The sequence below is a fragment of the Dasypus novemcinctus genome, chromosome 16, assembly GCF_030445035.2.
Source record: "Dasypus novemcinctus isolate mDasNov1 chromosome 16, mDasNov1.1.hap2, whole genome shotgun sequence".
NCBI lineage: Eukaryota > Metazoa > Chordata > Mammalia > Cingulata > Dasypodidae > Dasypus > Dasypus novemcinctus.
Window position 1 is genome coordinate 65,610,349 of NC_080688.1, and position 23,967 is coordinate 65,634,315.

General features: G+C 38.2%; 1 protein-coding gene and 2 pseudogenes across 5 annotated transcripts in view; 2 read left to right on the plus strand and 1 right to left on the minus strand.

Moving 5' to 3' along the window:
• Positions 1 to 23,967, minus strand: part of DYM (dymeclin) — a 542,345-nt gene that overhangs the window by 416,425 nt on the left and 101,953 nt on the right. For all 5 annotated transcript variants that reach the window (XM_071208556.1, XM_058277682.2, XM_058277681.2 and 2 more), the window contains one exon: positions 6,074 to 6,126. In XM_071208556.1, the coding sequence (XP_071064657.1) occupies positions 6,074 to 6,126 (53 nt within the window). The remainder of the gene's footprint in view (positions 1 to 6,073; positions 6,127 to 23,967) is intronic.
• LOC139436685 (acetyl-CoA acetyltransferase, cytosolic pseudogene) lies at positions 1,926 to 3,180 on the plus strand (annotated as a pseudogene).
• Positions 10,953 to 20,474, plus strand: LOC139436686 (geminin pseudogene; annotated as a pseudogene).

The window sequence follows — 23,967 nt, forward strand, 5'->3', positions numbered from 1 at the left end:
ACAGACTCTTTGAAATCTTTCCACAGACCCCTGGTTAACAACCCCTGGTTTAAAACTTTTCTTATCTCCCCAAAGAAAACATGTTACATCCCAAGAAATGCACATAGGTTGGCTATGAAGGTATAGGAGAAACTGGAGCATTATCTCCCAAAGTATTTACATGGCAAAGAGGAATGAGGCCCTAGAACTTGAAGGTATCAATAGGCTGAAAAAGCCAAGACACACTGGGGTGGATCACTTTCTCTCATCCCTTACCAATGGAATCTGACTATCAAAACAAAACAACTGACTTGGCTCTCATAGCATTTCTATAGCAGATAAGAATGAGAGAAGTAGAATAACAATGCACTGATTTATTCTGAGATATTTAATATGAAATCTGTCACTGATCTAGAAAACTTCATGTACAAATTCAAGAAAAAAGTAATAAAGATTATTAAAAGTGCACTAAAAATTAATGACCAAAAACTTCCCAAATCTGATGGGAAATATTATTCTATACATCCAAGAATAGCAAGAAACCCCAATTAGAACAAATACAAAGAGATCCACATCTAGATATGTCATGGTCAAACTACTGAAAGACAAAGACAATGAGAAAATCTTCAATGTACGAAGAAAAAGACAAAAACAATATAATTACCATCAGACTCCTCATCTGAAAAAATGGAGACCGGAAAGCAGTGAAATGATATGTTTAAAGTGCTGGAAGAAAAAAAAAAGTCAAGCAAGTATCCTATATTCAGAAAAGCTATCTTTCAAAAATGAAAGAATAGGGGAACAGATGTAGCTCAGTGGTTGAGCGTCTGCTTCCCATGTATGAGGTACTGGGTTCAATCCCCGGTACCTCCTACGAAAGAAAAAGAAGGCACCATGGTGGTAAAAAAGCCACTTTACAGTGGGAAAACTTGATAAAATGACCTTGACCAACTAATCAAGGATAACATTATCAGCGATAAATCACGTTAATAGCATATAACCCTGATATGATGTGATGAGAATGCCACTTCATTTCTGTGTCTTCCCCAAAAGCTATAACCCCAGTCTAACCACAAGGAAAAACTATAGACTAAATCCAACTGAGTACTTCCAGTACCCCTCAAAACTGTCAGTCATTAAACACAGGGAAAATTGGAGAAACTGTTGTAGACCAGAGGAGGCTAAGAAGACATGTGGCCTAAAATGAAATGTGGTATCCTGGATGGGATCCCAGAAGAGAAAAAAAGTAGTAGGGGAAAACTAATGAAATCTTTAAAAGTATAGAGTTTAGTTAATAATAAATTGCCAATATTGGTTCCTTAGTTGTGAGAAATATACCAGACTAATGTAAGATGTTAACAATAGGGGAAACTGATCAGGGATATATGGGAACTCTCTGTACTATCTTTGTAACTTTTCTATAAATCTAAAGCTACCCTACAATAAAAGTTTATTTTAAAAAGCTCACTAAATGGATTTAGTAGTAGATGAAAAACAGTAGAAGAAAAGATTAATGAAGACAAGTTAATATAAAATATCCTACCAAAGGGCAGAGAGAAAAAAGAATGTAAAATACAAAAAAAAAGAGCCTAACAGGCATCTGGGACAAAATAAAACATTTAATGTCATTACAACAGAGGTCCCAAAAAGCAGAAGAGAGAAATAATAGGACAGAAACAATACATAAGCAGAGAAGAGCTGTGATTTTTGCAAAACACGTAAAAGACATCAAGCCAGAGATTAGAAAGCTCTACAATCCTCACGCAGCAAAATATTTTTTTTTAAAAACACTCCTCAGCACATCATTCTAACACTGCTGAAAAGAAAGGAAAAAGAGAAAAACTTAAAAGCACTCAGAAGAAAAATCTGAGGATTTTTCAAAGGAGCAAAAATAAGATTGACAGCTTTCTTCTCAACAAAAATGAGAAAAGCCAGAAAATAATAGAATGATACCTAGAAATACAGGAAAGAAATTAAATGTGAACTTCAAGTTCTACCTGCACACATATCCTTCAAAAGTGAAGGGAGGAGGTGGGAATCTGAGATGGGGAATTTGGAGCTCCTTCAGTGGTGCCCTGTCTACAGTTCCTGTACACGACCTTGATTCAATTGTCATCAAAGAAGTCCTGAAGAGGGTCAATGTGGACCCAGAAGAGGTGTCTGAGGTCATATTTGGACATGTGTAGGCAGCAGGATGTGGGAAGAATCCCACTCTGCAAGCCAGTGTAGGTGTAGGAATCCCCTGTACTGTTCCAGTATGGAGTTGCCAGATGATCTGTGGGTCAGGACTAAAAGCTGTGTGCCTTGCAGCCCAGTCGGTGGGAACAGGAGACTTCAGCATTGTGTCTGCAGGAGGCATGGAAAATATGAGCCAGGCTCCTCACTTGGTTCACTGGAGTACAGGAATCAAGATGGGTGAAAAGTCACTAACTTATAGTATCCTCTGTAATGGTCTTACGTATGCATTTTACAACTATCACAAGGGTGTTAAAGCTGACAATGTAGCCAAAAAATGGCAAGTAAGTATAGAAGATCAAGACAAGGCTGCAGTTCTGTCCCAGGACAGGACCGAGAGTAAATAGAAAGCTGGCTTTTTGACAAAAATCATACCAGTTTTAGCACCTTCTTGAAAAGATCCCATTAAGGTTAAAAGAGAAGAGATTCCTCGCCATGGAAGCAACATAGAAGCTATGTTCAAGCTAAAGCCTTACTTTCTTACAGATTGAACAGGAACAGTTACCCCAGCTAATGCTTCAGGAATAAACCAATGGTTCTGCAGTTGTGGTTCTTATCAAGTCAGAAGATGATAAAATGCAGGGGCTTACACCTTTAGCACAGATCATTTCCTGGTCATAAGTAGGTTAGTGGATCCTTCCATCATGGAAACTGGACCAATCCAGCAATTAAGCAAGTTGTTGCTAAAGCAGGTTGGTCACTGGAGGATGCTGATGTATTAGAAATCAATGAAGCCTTTTCAGTGTCTCTGTTGCAATAGCTAAAGAACTTGGCTTAAACCCAGAGAAGGCCAACATTCAAGGAGGGGTTATGGCTTTGGGTCATCCTCTTGGAGCATCTGGCTGTCTAATTCTTGTTACCCTGTTACACACAATGGAGTTAACTGGTGGAAATAGTGTTGCTGCCATCTGTGTTGGGGGTTTGGGGGACAGGACAGGAATAGCAATGGATGCTCAAAGAGGATGAAATTATTCTCACAATCCTGCCTAAACTACACTTGAACTGCATTTTTTTTTTAACAAATCAATTTTATTGATACATGTTCTCATTTCTTTTTAAAACTGTACTAAGTTATAGTATGTGAAAACAGAGGGCCAAACTGGAGTTGGCAACCATCTTCCACTTCACAAGAACCCAAAAGAAAAGTATTAATAGAGCTTGTTGTGCTTCAATGGGCATATTCAAGGTACAAAACATTTCCATCTAACACTGTTATAAATAAAAGAAAAAAATCACATCAGTCAAAACAAAAAAAAAAGTGAAGGGAAAATAAAAGCATTTTCAGACGACCATCCAAGAAAATTTTTACCAGCAGACTCGCACTTAAAAAAAATAAGTAAACTAAGCAAAACCAGATAGTCCTTAAAGTTGACATATATTTATCGGCATGAAAAAAGTTCCTAATGTACTACTGAGTGAAAATAATGCAATAATACCATTTATATAAAATTGTACATGTAAATCAGTAGGCATTAGAATATTTTGGAAAAAATCTTGTCTAAAAGATAGCAGTGATTACATCTGTGTTGCTTAATATAGAATGATTTTTTTTAAGATTTCTTTTTTATTTATTTCTCTCACTTCCCACCCCCGTTGTCTGCTCTCCATGTCCATTCACTGTGTATTCTTCTGTATCCGCTTGTATTCTCATTAGTGGCACCCGGAATCTGTGTCTCGTTTTGTTGCATCATCTTGCTGTGTCAGCTCTCCATGTGTGTGGCACCACTCCTGGTCAGGCTGCACTTTTTTTGTGCTGGACGGCTCTCCTTATGGGGCACACTCCTTGTGCGTGGGGCTCCCCTATGCAAGGGGACAGACACCCCAGTGTGGCACGGCACTCCTTGCACGCATCAGCACTGCACGTGGGCCAGCTCATCACATGAGTCAGGAGGCCCTGGGTTTGAACCTTGGACCTCCCATGTGATAGGTGGACGCCCTATCCATTGGGCCAAATCTGATTACCAATTTTTTTTTTAACTTTACTACAGTACCAAAGGAATTTGGGGCAATAAACCTATATCTTTTCTTTGCTGTTCTCAAAAGTATTTTAAAATATACAATGATATTCTCCCAATATAAAGTCAAATGAGGGAAGCAGATCTGGCTCAACTGATAGAGCGTCCCCCTACCACATGGGAGATCCAGGGTTCAAATCCAGGGCCTCCTGGCCCATGTGGTGAGCTGGCCCACGCGCAGTGCTGATGCGCCCAGGGAGTGCTATGCCACACAAGGGTGTCCCCCGCGTAGGGGAGCCCCATGCACAAGGAGTGCACCCCATAAGGAGAGCCACCCTGCATGAAAAAAGTGCAGCCTGCCCAGGAGTGGTGCCACATACAAGGAGAGCTGACACAGCAAGATGATGCAACAAAAAAGACACAGATTCCCAGTGCCACTGACAAGAATACAAGTGGACACAAAGGAACACACAGTGGAATGGACACAGAGAGCAGACAACTGAGGGGGGGTGAGGGGAGATAAATAAATAAAAAATAAATCTTTTAAAAAAAAGTCAAATGAAAATATCAGGTTAAAAAAGTATACACATATGTGTATGTATGTATATATATGTGTGTATATATATATATGATGGAAGCATGTAAATATTCATAGAATTACAGAAGGCAATAAACAAAAATATTAACAATAGTTATTAAGGGTTTGGGGTTGTAGAATTATGGGTAGTTACTTCCATTTTTCATTTTAGTATGCTTTTCACATTATATATGAGTAAATACTACTTCCAGTGAAAAAAATTATTTTTATAAAAACCAAAAGTCACCTTAAAAGTTATCATAATTCCTACACTGATATTATGGTTACATAAAATTCTTCAATGTTGAGCAAACTGCCACATAGTTTCTTTAACCCAGCTCTATATAGCGCAAAATAATCTATGGTCATAATTGCAAAGCTCAAGGCAACCAGTAAAATAACAGCTATATCATCACCAATGTTGTTTTAAAAAACAACATTTCATCAAAGACTGTTTTTGGCTAAGGAACTTATGTAGGAACCAAGTTTATCCATGTAGCTTGATATAAAAACAGAATTAGTTATCATTTGCTAAGCAGTAATGCAATATAAGTGTAATTATCTACATGTTAAAAGGCATATACATTTACTTCCAATTGCTACCAACATGAAGGTAAAAAAATTTAAGAAAGAAGGATCAAAAGAGGTAACATTTGTTCTATACGTTTATAAAGACTAGTGTTAGGCAATATGACATATTTCATATGTCATCAGATTTATGCCTCACAAGAATCCTGTAAAATAGTTGTTCTTACCCTCAATTCAAATGAGGAAATTAAGGCTTAGTATTAAGTGGCAGGGTTTAAATTAAGATTGTAAAATGATTCCAGAGCCCATGCTCTTTTCCATAACATCAAGTCATTATTAATAGAAGAAGCTTCCTAAAATATTTTTCTATTAATGAGTAGTAATGATTCTGGATAACCTACCCAATAATAGCATATATATTCAGAGCACTCTGAGAATTACAGCATAAAAGGTCCTATATTGTACATGAACTGTCCATGTAATTACAAAAACTAATTTAATATGTTGGTTTTCCTTAGTATTCAAAAATTCATAAAAAAGAACAAGGTAAGGGAAAGTCTACAGCCTACCAGAGCCCAGTGTCACTCCTGCATCTATAATCATTTATGTGTCTTATTGCTATTGATTGAATGGTACCATCTAGTGGCATCAATGAGCAATATGAACAGCAATAATTATTATATCAAAAAAAATATACCACTTAATTCAATTCACATTACACTATCAAAATTTAAAACAGGAAATTTGAACTAAATGCTATACATCCACATCCACACACACGTATTCCTTCCCTCCTTACCTAAAGACCTGCAGACTGAAACGGTTGCCTCCTCCAAGAGCTTCAGCTCAGTACTAGAGAGAGAGAAGAAAAGTGATTAATAACTGTAACACTAAATATTGTATACTAACCTGTTAAAGGAACTTATCAAAGTAAACAAGAAAAACATAATTTGGAAGTAAAATACAGTATGCAATAGTGAAAAAAATCAGCAAAATAAAGTTAAGTTCCATTTTATAACGTAATTGGGAAATATACTCTAATTTTCAACATGAGATTCTATATGAGAAGAGCTTGGGGTGCCCTGACCTTCAGGCACTGGGATGGAGGAAGGTCAAGGAGAAAACTTCAAAAAACTCAAGGAAAGACCCTCAAAAAGTATAGAGCTCAAGACAAGGGCCCTGCCTGCCCAGTTCTAAGGACAGTGTTGATAACAGGGTTATAGTTATTTGGAAAAAATGCCCTTATTTTTAAGAGATAAATCAAGTCTCATGATCTTGCAATACTTTTAAATATTTCAACAACAAAAAATAGGCAAGACAAGAAAAAGCACATATGTAAGCTTCAATGATTTACAATATATAGAAAAGAAAATGTGAATATAAAAACAAAATAAAACATATAGAAAGACAGAGACAAACACAAAGACGGGCAAACAAGAACAGACACAGAGGCAGGAAGTACAGACAGACAACGACAGACATATGGGAGAGAGAAAAGTAGAAAAAGACTGAAGAAGAAGGGGGAAAAATAGTAAATAGAACAAAAGGTCAATCTAGACAATTGGTATACCCAGTTCAATCTATACAAATGTTTATTTTATCATTCTTTTACTATTTTGGTATATTTAAAATTTTTCAAAGTTGGGGGAAACATAACAAATTCACAATACAGAAAGAAATAGACAAGGGAAGAGGAAGAGAAAATTGGAATATACAACAAAAGGAGGTAAACAGAACAGGAGGAATTTGCAAAGGTACAAATTTATATCAGATTTTTTTATTTTCATTTAAATTTTTTTTATTTTTTATTGACTTTGTAATAATATTACATTAAAAATATATATGTGAGGTCCCATTCAACCCCACCCCCCCACCCCCCCTCTCCCCCCCCCCAACAACACTCGTTCCCATCATCATGACATATCCATTGGATTTGGTAAGTACATCTTTGGGCACCTCTGCACCTCATATACATTGGTTCACATCATGGCCCATACTCTCCTCTATTCCATCAAGTAGGCCCTGTGAGGATTTACAATGTCCGGTGATTACCTCTGAAGCACCATCCAGGGCAGCTCCATGTCCCGAAGACGCCTCCACCTCTCATCTCTTCCTGCCTTTCCCCATACCCTTTGTCCATTATGTCCCCTTTTCCCAATCCAATGCCACCTCTTCTATGTGGACACTGGATTGGTTGTGTCCATTGCACCTTTATGTCAAGAGGAGGCTCAGATTCCACCTGGATGCTGGATGCAATCCTCCCATTTTCAGTTGTAATCACTCTAGGCTCCATGGTGTGGTGGTTGTCCTTCTTCACCTCCATCTTAGCTGAGTGTGGTAAGTCCAATAAATCAGATTGTAGGTGCTGGAGTCTGTTGAGGCTCAGGATCTGGCTATCACATTGTCAGTCCAGAGATTCAAATCCCCTAAATATATCTTAAACCCCAACATTAACTGCACGTCCAGCACATTAGCATGGAAGTCTTATGAAGGGAGATCCCATCTGAGTCCAGATTCATCACACATAAACACCATTTCCAAATAGGGGCCATCTGCCCTGGTAGTTAACCCCATCGGCCATGACCATAACTCCCATGGGTCTCTTTAGCCCTCAAAGGAACCAATATCTGGGGGTTGTATCTGCTTTATCTGTCTCTCTGACTCTGCTCAGTTGTGCATGAGGGCAAACCTTCTGCCAGCCTCCAGACTCTTTTTTAGAAACTCGTAGCCATATAAACTCATTTCTCCTTTCCATTTCCCCCTTACTTTAGGTCAAACAGCATTTTAAAGTCATGGTATTTTATGTAGACATGGATTATATCAGATTTTAATTGAAGAATGCATGCTCTAAGGTTAACCATTAAATAAGTAAAAATAACATAATTAGCAAGTAGAAGAGCAAAAGTAGAATAAAATATATTTAATATAAAAGTAGATTTTTAAAAAATTTAAATCTGTCCAGACAAATAGAGAACAAAAGCTAAGAAGAAAGATTTAAACACAAATATATTCATATTAAGTAAATGTAATTGTGTTAAGTGTTAAGATTAAATATCCAAGGCCAAGATTGACCATCAGGATTTTTAAAACATAATAATGTAATCTATGCTGCTTTTAAGACACACATTTAAATTTAAGGATTCAGAAATATGGATGCCATTTCTCCCCAAATTGATGCATAGGTTTAACTCAATTTCTATCAAAAGCCTAGTAAGATTTTTTTTGTAGATATAGACACCTTATTGTAAAAATATATATGGAAAGGCAAAGGAAACACTACGACTAAAACCATTTTTTAAAGCAAGAATAAAGTGGCAGGAAATGCCACCCAATTTCAACACTTATTAGCTACCAAAATCAAGACAGAATGCAACTGGCAGAGGGACAGGCACACAGACCAACAGAACAGATCAGAGTACCCAGAAACAGACCACACAAGTAGAGCCAAACAATTTTTTACAAAGGTACAAAAGAAGTTCAATAGAGGATGGATAGTCTTTTTAACAAATGACGTCGGAGAAATTAAACATCAGTAAGCCAAAAATGTAAGCTTTACATCTTACTCAAAAACTATTTTAACATTGATCACCAGATATAAACATAAAAATAAATAAATAAAACTTCTAGAGAAAACAGAGGAAGAAGGCTCTAAACCCTAAGACCAGGTGAAGAGTTCTTTAATATGACACCAAAATCATGATCTATAAAAGAGAAATAATTAATAAATTGTACTTCATCAAAATTAAAACCTTTTTCTCTGTGGAAAACCCTGTTAAGAATATAAAAATACAAGCCACAGAGTGGGAAAAACGTTTGTAAATCATTTACCCAACAAAGGACTTGTATCTAGAATTATATAAATAACTCTCTAAATCAACAGTAAGAAAACAAAGAATCCAATTAGACAATGAGCAAAAGACATAGACATTTCAAGAAAGAGGATATACAAGGCATATAACATCATTAAAAGGTGTTAAACATCATTAGCCATCATGGAAATGCAAATTAAAGCCACAATGAGATAGCATGATACATCTACCAGACTGGTCAAATTTTTTTTTGAAAATTTTTTATTAGAAATAGTGGACACCAGGAAGCAGATGTGGCTCAAATGATAGGGCTTCCACCTACCATATGGGAGGACCCGGGTTCAATCCCTGGGGCCTCCTGCTGAAAAAGAAAAAGAGAAAGCATGCCTGCACTGCGAAAGTGCCCACGCAGCAACCCAGTGCCTGCACAAGTGAGTCACGCAGCAAGACAATGATGCAACAAAAAGAGAGACAAAGGGGAGAGTCAAGGTGAAACGCAGCAAAAACCAGGAACTGAGATGGCGCAGCTAACAAGGAACCTCTCTCCATATCAGAGGTCCCCAGGATCTAATCCTGGTGAATCCTAGAGGGGAAAAAATGAGGAGAAGACCAAAAAAGAGAAATAGATACAGAAGATCACACAGCGAATGGACACAGACAGCAAAAACAGCAGGGTGGTGTGGGGAGGGGGGAAAAGGGGGGAAAAAATAGTGAATACCAGAGGGGAGGGAGTGGGATGTATGGGAATCCCCTATATTTTCTATACAAATTTTCTGTAACCTAAAGCTTCTCAGAAAAGTGAAAAAAAAAATTAAACACTGGGGGAATATACAGAAGAAACTCAATATACATAAAAGATAACAAATTTTATGGTGATGAAAGGCACAATGAAAAAAAATAATTTTATTTTTTAATTTTATTATTATTTGTTGTTGTTGGCTTTCTTTTGGGAGGTTTTGGGTTATAGAGACGGGTTACAGCTGTGGCAGGGGAGGATTACTGGTCCGCGGTGTAAAGAGGGGTGCACCTGGGGCATACCTCTATGGAGTGTGAATGTGTTCATGTGGTCATGGGGTGTTGTCTCAGTGGGTGGAGACCCACAGAATAATTGATAGAATATTGAATTCCCATCCTGGGGAGTTGTAATACATTCTCTCACAGACAGGCAAAAATTTCTGGCGTACATGGGGAATGCCTAGCAAAGGAGGGCAGACCAATGCACCAGGCCCTTGATATTTATGCTTGTACTTACAAACCTTGTTCCAGTGAAATTGAAACTTGGCCTGGTAATATACAGTACATAAGAGTTAACTCCTGAGGGCCTTCTTTTTGCTCAGATGTGGTCTCTCTCTAAGCTAAACCCAGCATATAAATGCACTGCCTTTCCCCTGACATGGGAAATGACTCCTGGGGATGAGCCTCCTTGGCACTAAGGGATTAATACTAAGCACCTACTAACAATGCATTTGGAGAAAGACCTAAACCAAAAGAGGGAAATATAAAATGCAAATGAATTTTTATGGCTAAGAGAATTCAAAGGGAGTCAGAAGGTCATTCCAGAGGTTATGCTTACACACATCGCAGGAGGATCTCACTGACTGCCACAGTAAACAATGCCTCAAGTAGGGGTGCTCCTGGTGGCTCTAGAGACATCTAGACACTATAGGCAGAGCAGACAACGGGAGGAAACCAGTACCCCATTGGTGGGCCTTACCTTGGAAGACATGATAACCCATCTCCCCCAATTTATCAGAGTTAGACTTATTTATAGTTTTCTTACACGTCTCTTCTGCCCCATTTATTTGAACTTATAATTAGAACTATACCCATTAAATATATGTCCCAGAGACTTAAATCTTCCAGCTGTTCATGAATCAGGTGAGCCATGAATCTCAGCAGAGTTGCAGCCAACACATACTCTCCAGTTCATGAGACTCACCCAGGATAACTAACAAAAGGATGATGATGGACAATGCCCATCCCAAGAAGTGGAGAGTATCTAAAACTGCATGAAAGACAATTCCATCCATCTACCCCATGGGATCTAACCACCCCCCCTCTCAATCAGAAGTAGAGTGCACATCACCATCCCCAAATCCTCAAGATAGAAGAATGAACAAACATAAGGGAGGAATGCAACTATGGACTAAAGTAGACTTATTATTCTAAGAATGGAAGAACTTGTAACAATGATATAAGGACAGTGGTCACCAGAGGTTCTGAGGAGAGGGAGAAGGAAGAATAGGTGTAACATGGTGCATTTTTGAGAAACTGGAATTGTTCTGCATAATTTTCCAATGACAGATACAAGCGTTACACATTTTGTCAAAGCCTCTAAAATTGTGTGGTGCAAAGTGTAAAACATAATGTAAATAGAGACCATGCTTAGTAGGAATGCTTCAATATGTGTTCATCAATTGTAAAAAAGGTACCATACTAATGAAAGATGTTGTTAATGGGAGAAAGTGTGGGAAGGGGAGGGAGTAGAGTATATCAGAATCCCTTATATTTTCAATGTAACATTTATGTCATCTAAAGCTCCTTTAAAAATAAAAAAAAAATAATAAATAAAAAGTAGTGAGCACCAAATGCTGGCAAGGATGCAGAGAAACTATATCAGTCATACTTTTCTGGTAGGAATGTAAAATGGCAGATATTCTGAAAAACAGTTTGACAGTTTCTTGTAAAGTTAAACATAAACTTACCATTTAACCTGCAATTGCACCCTTAAGCACTTATCCCAGAAAAATGAAAACCTATGTTCACACAAAAACCTGTATATGAATATTGTACAAAACAGCTTTATTAATAATAGCCAAAAACTGGAAACAATCCAAATGTCCTTCATCAGGTGAATGGTTAAACAAACTGTGTAAATCCATACTATGGGAGCTACTTAGCAATAAAAAGGAATATCTCAAAAAGCTACAACTATATGATTCCATTTATACAGCATTCTTCAAATAAAGTTAAAGAGACAGAGAATAGATCAGTGGTTGCCAGGTGTGATGGTTAGGCTATTGTGTCAACTCAGCCAGGTAACTGTGCCTAGTTGTTTGGTCAAGCAAGCACTGGGCTAACTGTAATACAAGGGCATGTATGGACTTTAGTCACCATTGACTTTACTGCAGTGGTAAATCATAGATAGCTGGTTATAATTACATGAATCAGGGAGATTGCCATCAGCAGTGAGTAACACTTAACTCAATCAGTTGAATGCCTTGAAAGGGGAAGTGATTCCAGCATTGAGAGAGAATTTCCCAGTTTGTATTTGGACAGCCAACATCTCCCAGAACTCGTCAAGAATCTTCACTGGACTCTCATTGGAGCTCCTGGTTGCAGCCTGCCTGTGAAACCTGTACTTGTGCATCCCCACAGCTGCGTGAGAGACTCTGATAAATCTCTTACTATCCACAGATATCCCTTGTTGATTCTGTTTCCCTAGAGAACCCTGACTAATACACCAGGCATCACGGATCGAGGAGGGGTGAAGTAGCTACAAAGGCGTAGCACAAGGGAGCCTTGCTGTGATGCAACAATTTTGTATGATGGCTAAATTCATGCGTCAAGTTGGCTAAGTTATGGTGTCCAGTTGTTCAGTTAAGCAAACACTGGCCTGACACTGTGAGGGTATTTAGTGGATCTAAATTAATAGTGAGTTGATTTCATCTATGGCTGATTACATCTACAACAACAAAGGAAATCACCTTCAGCAATGAGAGACCTTAAAGGGAGAAATGATGGTTTCAGCAGTCAGAAAGAGAAAGGAATTTCTATCTCTACTTCAGCAAGCCAGCTTCTCCTGGGGAATTCAGGGTCACCTTCATCAGAGTCCCCAGTTTTTGGCCTACCCTACAAAATTCAGATCTGCCAATCCCCAAGGTCATGTGAGACAATTCCTATAATAAATCTCTTTATATATATATATATATATCCTGTCAGTTCTGTTCCTCTGGAGAATCCTGAATAATACAAAGTGTATGTCTTGATTATGGTGGTAGTTACATGAAGGCAAAAGATGTGGTAAAACTGCACAAAACTATACACATAGACACATTCAAACAAGTGCAAATATAAATGCTGAAATCTGAATAAGATCTGTGGATTGTAACATTGTCAATTTTCTGCATCAGATATATTATTGTTATATCAAAACTGGTGGAGGTAGGATGAACAGTGACAAATGACCTTCCTATACATTTTTTCAACTCCCTGGAAATTTATAATTATTTCAAAATAAAAAGTTAATTTAAAAATATTAACAGTACCAAATATGCTGGCAAAGATGTGAAGAAAGTTAATAGGAATGATATGTAAAATTGCAAAGATACTCTGGTTAAGAGTAGCAGTTTCTTATAACGTTAAAATACACTTGCCAAAAATCTAGCAATTGCACTCTTGAGCATTTATCTCAGAGAACTCAAAACTGATGTTCATGCAAAAACTGGTACATGGATTTCTGTAGTAGCTTTATTTGTAATACCCTGTAGAGAGTTGAATAATGTCCCCCCAAAAGATATATCCAAGTCCTAACCCCTAGCACCTGTATATGTAACCTAATTTGGGGATGAGATGGTCCTGGATTAGGATGGGCCCTAAACCCAGTGAAAGGGGTCCTGGGAAGAGACAGAAGAGACCCACAGAGGGAAAGGTCACGTGAAGATGGAGGCAGAGACGGAAGTGATGCATCTACAAACCTAGAAAGAGCAAAAATTCTTGGCAGCCACCAGAAGCTAGAAGAAAGGCATGGAACAGATTCTTCCTAGAGCCTCCAGAAGGAACCAACCCTGCTGACACCTTGATTTATGATGACAGATTAGATTCCTAATGTTTTAAGCCACCCAGTTTGTGATCATTTGTTGCAGTAGCCCTAAGAAATACATGCACAAACTGGAAACAATCTAAATTTCCTTCATTGAGAGAATGGTTTGACAAATTGTGGTATATCCATACAATGCAATTTGACAGCAATAAATTAGGAGCAAACAACCATTAATACATACAAACTGGATGAATCTCAAGTACATTATGCTTAGTGAAAACAACCAAACTAAAAAGGTTACATATTATATGATCCCATTTATCTAACATTGTTAAAATATTAGGAACAGAGAATGGATTGGCTGTTGCCCAAGGTTCGGCTCCAGAGGAGGTGTTTGACTCCACTTGGATGGCATGAGGGAATATCTTTTGCTTACAGAACAGTTCTTTATCTGTTTTGAATTTAAACATGGATCACGCAGCATACAATCTCACATGTGCACATACACACATACATACATACATGAGTGAATGAAAAAATTGAGTGAAATCTGAATAAGGTCTGTATTCTGCTTAATATTATTGTACCAATGTCAATTTCTGGTTTGGATACTATACTATAGTTATTTAAGATGTTGTCATTATAGGAAGTGTAATGCTGCTGAAGGATAAGAAGAACTTTCTGATACTTTTTTGCAACTTCTTGTGACTCTGTAGTTATTTCAAAACAAAAAGTTTTTTCAAATAAATAAATAAATGATAGTAAAGGATTAGAAGCCACTGAATAAAGAAAGAATCCACTGGGGGGGTGAATGGGGTATATGGGAACCTCTTATATTTTTTGATGTAACATTTTGGGTGATCTATTTTTTTTTTTTAAGACAATAAAAAATATTTGCTAAAAAAAAAAAAAAGGAACCCATAAGTCAACACTGAGATAGTTAAAGGGAAAGCTCAAGCTCATCCCTTACAATAGAAAGCCAACTAATGTCAAAGGAATGATGGAATTAGAAGTCACTATTTGACAAGCATCATAATAAAACTGGACTCAAACAGTAATCACCAACAAGCCCTAAAACCAGTGTGAAAGTTTGAGAGTAATAAGATGTTTACATAGTATCAAAGTATCTCTCTACCAAAACACCTTTATTAATTTAAAGGGGAAAAAATGGAAACTATATGATGAACCCTCCAAACCCCACTTTAATCATAGGTTCACGGGTAACATTACCAGAAACAGCACTCACTACCAGGAGATTGACAAAAAATTTTATATATCTGGAAATACCAAGTTCTGGTTAAAATGCTATAATAACTTATATCCTGCTGATAAGAATATAAATTACTACACCTATTTTGGGAATCAGTTTTGGCAATACCTAGTAAAGTTAAGAATGCACATACTCCATCAACCAAAAATTCCACTTCTAAGAATACTGTCTTCAATATATTGTTTTGGGGCATAACTCATATAATAAACATAAAAATATGGAGAGAAAAGATACACATAAACTTCAGAATATGGATGAAGGGAGGGAAATAGCATGGGAAGAAAGGCCCCACTCTATCATCTCTTTAAATGTTTACTTCTCTAATAAAAAATCTGATGCAAAAATGAGAAAATGTTAAAGTGTATTAAATCTTGGTAGTGAGTATACAGGGACTGTGTTATCTATACTTTTTTATCTTTTATGTATTTCATAATTTAAATTCTGAATTTAAAAAAAGCCAATTAGACATAACTTTGCTTTACAAAGATCAGCTCTATATCTACCAAAGAGTGCCGGTGCCTACAGAAAGAGGTGATGGTGCCATGAAGAATAAAAAATGAAGAAGATGAACATGAAAAGATACTCAATAACATTCATGATCAGGGATATGCAAATCAACACCGCAATTTGATACCACATCTATTAGGATGGCAATTACTAAAAAGAAACAGAAAATAAGGTATTGGTGAGGATTGTTGGACCTTTATGCATTGCTGGTAGGAATGTTGAATGGTGTAGTCAGTGTGGTAATCAGTTTGATGGTTCCTCAGCAAGCTGAACGGAGAATCACCATATGACCCAGCAATTCCACCTCTTGATATATACTCAAAAGAAATGAAAAGCAGGAACTCAGATATTTTGCAGACGAATATTCATAGGAGCATTATTCACAGTAGTCAAAGGGTGGAAGCAACCCAAGTGTCCATCAACAAAAGAATGGGTAAGGAAAATGTGGTACATATATACAATGGACTATTATTCAGCCATAAAAAGGAATGAAGTTATGATTCATGCTAGAACATGATGAACCTTGAAGACACCATGTTGAATGAAATAAGCCAGACTCAAAAATACAAATATTGTATGATCTTGCTTATATGAAACACCTAGTAAAAGCAAATTCATAGAGACAGATAGTAAATTATAGGTTACCAGGGACTGGTACAGGATTACAGAGGGATGAGGAGAATGGGAAGTTACTGCATAACAGGTGAGGAGTTTTTGTTTGAAGGGATGAAAAGGTTTAGGTAATGGCTATTGATGATGGTAGCATAAATGGGAATGTACACATGGGAAATTTTAAGCTGCATATATATTAATACAACAAAAAATTTAAAAATGAACAAGACAAAATCAGCAATTTGCCCAAAACAATTTTAAAAAAATTGCTCATGTAAGATAGTTGGTTTCCTCCCTAAGTGTCTATCTATTTAGTGCCTCAGGGTGTTAAGTGGAAAGATCTGAGCATGTAGCTGCTGTGTCACCTTTTCCTTTAAAGCTGCACCATGGATGCTCAGTACATTTTCTGAATCTTAAGTGATCTAGATTTTAGCACTACTTCTCAAAAAGAAAAAAAGTGAAATTTCAACTCCTAGGTGGTCTATAAAACAGAACTTCTAATTAAAAACTGACAGGATAGAAAGCCTGTTTCAGTGGAAACCAAACTTTAGAACCGAAGAGAAATAAATTACTTATTTAAATTTTACAAAAGAAATCTCAACTAAAAATTAACTGCTTACTGTTCCAGAGGTAGTAGAACATATTGAATCAACATGCATTCCAATTCCAGCTCAATTCTTACTAGCTATCTGACCTTGGGCTAGTCTCAACTCTGTGTCTTGGTTTCCTCATACAGAAAACAGAGATAATACCACGACCTGCTTCACAAGGTGGTTGTTTTGACTAAATTATAGAATGTGTATAAAAGAGCTTAGAACAGTCTCTAGCACAAAATAAACCCTCAATAAATGATACTTGTTGATTCCAAAATGTAGTATTTTCCCCCAATAAATTAAAATCATGCCTTACATTTGCATAAGCTTTAAATGTTTTTCAAAGCACTTTCAAATTCATTAGTGCATGAAAACCTCTTCTGATGAGTAGCACATTTATAACATCTATTTTATAGATAAGCAAATTGAGGCTTCAAAGGAGTTTAAGTCATTTTTCAGGAATCAGAGATCTAAAAAGGACAAGAACCAGCTTTTACATGATATGACTATATTAAAAATTGCACAGTGTTTTCTTCCAAAACATAGGAAAGCAAATCCTCCAAACAGGGACAACTCTTTTACAGCTGGTTGGAAATTCCCATCTGCCACCCTCCACCCACCAGGATCTTTGCTGTTGCTGACAAAACACATTTTTTTTTTTTATTTTTTTTTTAATTGACTTTGTAATAATATTACATTGAAAATATATATGCGAGGTCCCATTCAACCCCACCCCCCCACCCCCCCTCTCCCCCCCCCCCCAACAACACTCGTTCCCATCATCATGACACATCCATTGGATTTGGTAAGTACATCTTTGGGCACCTCTGCACCTCATAGACAATGGTTCACATCATGGCCCATACTCTCCTCCATTCCATCCAGTGGGCCCTGTGAGGATTTACAATGTCCGGTGATTACCTCTGAAGCACCATCCAGGGCAGCTCCATGTCCCAAAGACGCCTCCACCTCTCATCTCTTCCTGCCTTTCCCCATACCCATCGTCCACCATGTCCACTTTTCCCAATCCAATGCCACCTCTTCTATGTGGACATTGGATTGGTTGTGTCCATTGCACCTCTATGTCAAGAGGAGGCTCAGATTCCACATGGATGCTGGATGCAATCCTCCAATTTTCAGTTGTAATCACTCTAGGCTTCATGGTGTGGTGGTTCTCCTTCTTCAACTCCATCTTAGCTGAGTGTGGTAAGTCCAATAGATCAGATTGTAGGTGCTGGAGTCTGTTGAGGCTCAGGACCTGGCTATCACATTGTCAGTCCAGAGATTCAAATCCCCTAAATATATCTTAAACCCCAACATTAACTGCACCTCCAGCACATTAGCATGAAAGTCTTATGAAGGGAGATCCCATCTGAGTCCAGATTCATCACACATAAACACCATTTCCAAAGAGGGGCCATCTGCCCTGGTAGTTAACCCCATCGGCCATGACCATAACTCCCATGGGTCTCTTTAGCCCTCAAAGGAACCAATATCTGGGGGTTGTATCTGCTTTATCTGTCTCTCTGACTCTGCTCAGTTGTGCATGAGGGCAATCCTTCTGCCAGCCTCCAGACTCTTTTTTAGAAACTCGTAGCCATATAAACTCATTTCTCCTTTCCATTTCCCCCTTACTTTAGGTCAAACAGCATTTTAAAGTCATGGTATTTTATGTAGACATGGATATTCTGCTGATCCGCATTGAACCTTCCGTATAAGGTCATTTTCCAGTTGCATCATCAGTTGGTAGTTGATAGTGGTCCCTCGTTGCCAAGGAGGCTCATCCCCGGGTGTCATGTCCCACGCTGGGGGGAAGGCATTGCATTTACATGCTGAGTTTGGCTTCGAGACTGGCCACATTTGAGTAACATGAAGGCTGACAGGAGGAAATTCCCAGGCACAATGTTGCTCTAGGCCTTGTTCTTATTTTAGGTTTATCAGCTCACAAGCATAGTCATTAGCATCAGGGGCTCACTGTTGAACCCTCACTCCCTCCCAGTCCCCGCCACTGTACCTGGGAGACTGTTGCTGCTCCCCTAGGGACCACGACAGAGCACCACTGGCCAGGAACCCAGTACCCCCCCTACTGTGGTTTTTAATTGTTGCCACTATGAGTATATCCAAACATTACCATGCACCCTGGACATATGTTCTGTACAGCTCCCTGTCAGCCATATATCACCTGTCATTGGCATCCCATACCAGTATCCCTCCATTGCCATTGTTGAAACACTCTGTGATCCAGAACTCCCCGAAATTTGAAGCCCAATATAATGTCATGGTCCCTTACTAGGGAATGGCATATAGCGATGGGTTTAAAGGATAGATAAAGAACTTGGATAAAGTTATATAAAGAACTTAGATAAAGAATGTTGACTTGAAAAAATTCCACATCCTATCTTTTCTTTTTTTTTCTTTTTTTTTTTTTCCCCCCCCTAATTATTCAGCTTTTCTTCACAGGAGTCCTAGACCACAGCAATGTATATATATAATATACAGCACTCCCACACATCCACCAGAAAACCTTTTCCCTTCCACAGTGATACTCTTACGCCCTATTCATATCATATTTACTTAAAGTGATGTACAGAGTCTGAGACATTAGCTTTCTAACAAGGTGACATCTGTGCTTACATTATGGTGCATACTTTAGGATACACAGTTCTTTACATTTTTAGTTATCCTATGTTTTACATTATGGTTTACATTATCAGTCTGTCATCTCCTATATGTTATGGTGTAATATTACATGTTTTATATCCATCCTTGTGTACTCTCAAGAAACTCCTCTCTTACCCCCTATTTACTTTGGTTCCACACATTTAACGTCTATTTTCCCTCCACCTTGGTGCCCACAGTGACAGCCAACCTCCGACGAAACACATTTAAAAAGTGAGCATTAAGGAGCTGCCGGGGGGCCCAGCCAGAGAGGGGGCCTGGGAGTGGGCTCAGACACCCGAGTTCTGGAGCCTAGCATTTCCGTCGGGCCCAGTCTTCTCTGTTTCACCAGGTGTATCATGAATCTCAGCATGAGCAGAAACATGAACGCCAAGAGAACATAAGGAATAGTCCTGTCCCAAGAAGAACTCTGAAGATGATTAAGCCTTCTGCAGCAGGATCTCTTGTTGGAAGAGAACATGAGTTGGCCGAAGGCTTATCCAAAATGAAGCATTGGAATGGCCACTTAACATCTAAGACTTCCAGCTCTGAAGTTGTTCTTGACCCAGAATATAGTGAAAATATAAATCTTGGAGGAGTCACCCAAGAAACATTTGATCTTATGATTAAAGAAAATCCATCCCCTGGGTATGGGAAAGAAGTGGCAGAAAGACAGAGGAAGGAGCTGTATGAAACACTTAAGAAAAATAAGAAACTTCAAAAAGAAATTGAACAAAAGGACAATGAAACTGCCCGCCTGAAAAAGGAAAATAAAAAACTAGCAGAAGTAGCAGAACTTGTACAATATATGGCAGAGGTGATAGAGAGACTGAATGATGGAACTTGGGATAACTTTGAATCACCAGTTAGTCAGGAATTTGATTCTGAAGAGGAAACTGGTGAGGATTCTGAAGTGGAAGACTCAGAAATTGGCACATGTGCTGAAAAAAATTGTTTCTTCTTCTACAGACACACAACCAAGTGTATGAAATTCAGTAGTATTAGACTCTTCAGAAACACACTGCCAAAGTTTACCTCCAATTACGGTTCTTTGTAGCAGAATAAATAACCATATAATAAAAACTCTGGAATCAAACTTCCTTATTTGAATCCTGGAACCCTATTATTGTATTAAAATACAAATACTATGTATTTTTAAATTCGATGTTTTATGTAAATAGCATTTTCTCAGTTCTCTGACATGACTTGCATATATGATAAATAAACTTCAATCCTCTATTTAAAAAAAAAGAGAGCATTAAGGAAAAGCCATTGATACTTTGAATATATCTCAATAAAATAATAAATAATTGCACAAGAATAGTCAGAAATAGCAGCTAGGTACAGCAGGGGAAACAGGAAGATAGAGAGGTAAAGAATTTTGTTTGTTTTTTGTTTATTATTACTGAAATAATGAAAATAATAATGATTGAAGTAATGAATGCAAAACTATGTGATTATACCAAATACCACTGTTTGTACACTTTGGATGAATTGTATGGTTTAATAATATATATCAACCAAAGTTGATGTTACAAAAAAAATTTTTTTAAAGAGAGAGCACATTAAGGCTTTCAACAAGAAAATTTTACAAAAGTTATGAAAGAAAACTGATTGTTTTAGTAATCTCTCAAACTACGCAATCCAATATGGAAGCCCTCAGCCATGAACAGTTATTGACCACTTGAAATATTAGAATTCCACATTTAGAAGAGCTTGAAATGTAAAATACACACCTGATTTTAAAGATTTAGTATAGAAAAAAAAGGAAGGGGGAAGCAGACTTGGCTACCACATGGGAGGTCCACAGTTCAAACCCAGGACCTCCTTGACCCATGTGGAGCTGGCCCATGCACAGTGCTGATGCGCTCAAGGAGTGCTGTGCCATGCAGGGGTGTTTCCCACGTAGGGGAGCCCCATGCGCAAGGAATGCACCCTGTAAAGGAAAGCTGCCCAGCGGGAAAGGAAGTTCAACTTGCCCAGGAGTGGTGGCAACTCACATGGAGAGCTGACACAGCAAGATGACATAACAAAAAGAGACACGGATTCTCAGTGCCATTGACAAGAATAGAAGCAGACACAGAAGAACACACAGCAAATGGACACAGAGAACAGACACTGGGGTGGAGGGGAAAGGAAAGAGAAACAAATAAAAATAAATCTTTTTTAAAAAAGGGAAAATGTGCTTATATTCACTAATAATTTCTATATTATTACATGATGAAATTATAATATGAAGATATATTGAGTTAAATAAACTATACTATTAAAATTAATTTTACCTGTTGCTTTTTACTTTTTTAATGAGGCTACTGGAAAACTTTAAATTATATATGTGGCTCACATTATATTTCTAATGGCCAGAGCTTCTCTAGAACCTGAATCCCAGCAGCTGAAGATAATATCGTGAACAATAAGAAATATTATATGTACACACAAGGTCAATGACTTTGACCATAGCCGACTGTATCAGGGATAGACATCTAACCTAAGCCAGGCCAGAGCCTCAGAGAATTTGGGACTCAGATGAAAAGACAGGCTTTCCATATGGCTAGAACTTGGCTGTGAATCTGAGGGATATAAGAAACCATCCTCTATCCACTAAGAAGCAGACAAAACCAGTTAGTAAGAAAAATGACTAAAAAGGCTACGTGAAAAGCAGCAGACATAAACAGCACAGCTCTCGGTAGTCCTGCTGGCCTTCCGATTCTTGTTACTAGTTCCTCCCGAAGCCTTGCTGTGTGTTCCTGCTCTTGGATTCTAAGGCACACTTGTCTCTTCATTACACATGCCCTCTTTTTGGCATACACTAAATCAAACTGATCTTTGGTAATAACCAAAGGACTTCTAATTAATAAATCACTATGGTCAGAGCCAATCATGCACATTATAGTAGGAGATGGCAAGAAGTGAGAACTACAAACTACTCAATTTATTGGTCACCCAGGCTAAAAATAAGAGTAAAGAGTCATAAAATGCAAAGAATTCTAAAGAGTTTCATGCAGCTAATGATTAAACCAAACGTGCTTCTATTTTCTTCAGTAAATAATCATCCTCTTCCAAAACTGGATGAAACCAAGAGCTTCAAAAATATACATGTGGCTATAATCTTCAAAAGCTTCTGAAGTCATTCATTCAACAAACATTTCCTGAGTGCCTTGGACATGCTGGGCTCTGTGAAAGATGCTTCCTCTGCCTCCAGGCTACATGGAGGAAAAAGAGAGGTAGACAGACTCTTCAGTAGAGATGAAGTGTGAAGACCAAGCCAAGCTCTGTGTGAGCAAAGACCAAGACCACACAGGCCCTGAGTATGAGCCCGCGGGAGGTACACCCAACCTACACTGGGAAGAACTAAGGAAGGCATCCTGGAGGAACTTAACTGCTCTGTTTAACCCGAAGAACCAAGAGAAGCCAGATATGCAGGCAAAAAGGGGAGGGCGTTCCAGGCACAGGGAATAGCATATGCAAAGGCATGGCAGTCACAGAGAGCCTGGCATGTTCTAGGCAGTGGAGGTTCATCAACATGGAATAACAAACTACGTGGCTGGAGGAGTATACCAGATTGCTGGAGAATAGAATTCCGTTTTTTCAACTTACTGTCAACAGAAAAATACTGGGTATTCCCGAAGCAAAAACCAAACCAGGGTTCTGATTTATTTTAAATACACTATATCTATTAACAAAAAAAGGATTAACTCCAACATATACTAGTGGGGTTGGTTTTGACATTATCTCCCCAGGAAACATTCTCTGACCACCTAAGACCAATTGAGAAACCCATCCTCTGCCCCTAGAGCACCAATCATAAAACTGAGCACAGTGTAGCTGAATGTGCGTTTGCTTGTGTCTGTGGTCCCCAAAAGAATGTGGGTTCCCGGTTCATTCCCAAACTGGCACAAAGCAGGAATTTTATAAAAACTGACTGAATGAAGGAATGCCATTGTTAGATACTTCATTACTAGAGGATGAAATTATTTCCCCTGGCACCTCAAGAAACCCTTCCCACTCTACAAGCCCCCAGGGCAAGGTCTGTTCCTGAGTTTATAAATTATTATTAAAATATTTTAAAAGGCATTTGTTTCCAAATGTGAAATAATATATCTTTTTGGAGCCATCTGATTTCTTTGCCACTCAAAGAGGATGAGACCAGAAAAGACTGGGAATTATCCTGCTTCTCTTGGAAAGCACCCCCTTATTGTGAGCCAGTCAGCACCTACTATTCGATAGTATTAAGCCCAGCAGACCTTCATCCCCTTCCACGTGGCCAGGATCTGAAACAGTATCACTGCCACTGCCTCCTCACTGCTCTGGGGCAGAAGCATCTGAAGCTCTGAGAACAGGGAAAATATCTTATTCACCCATGCTTCTCCCATCTTGCTTGGTACAGTAACTCAGCCAGAAGAAAAACACTTGGTAATTACCTATTAAATAGAGGAAGCATAGACCTCTGTTGCAGTATCCCTGCAATTTCTGCACACTGAA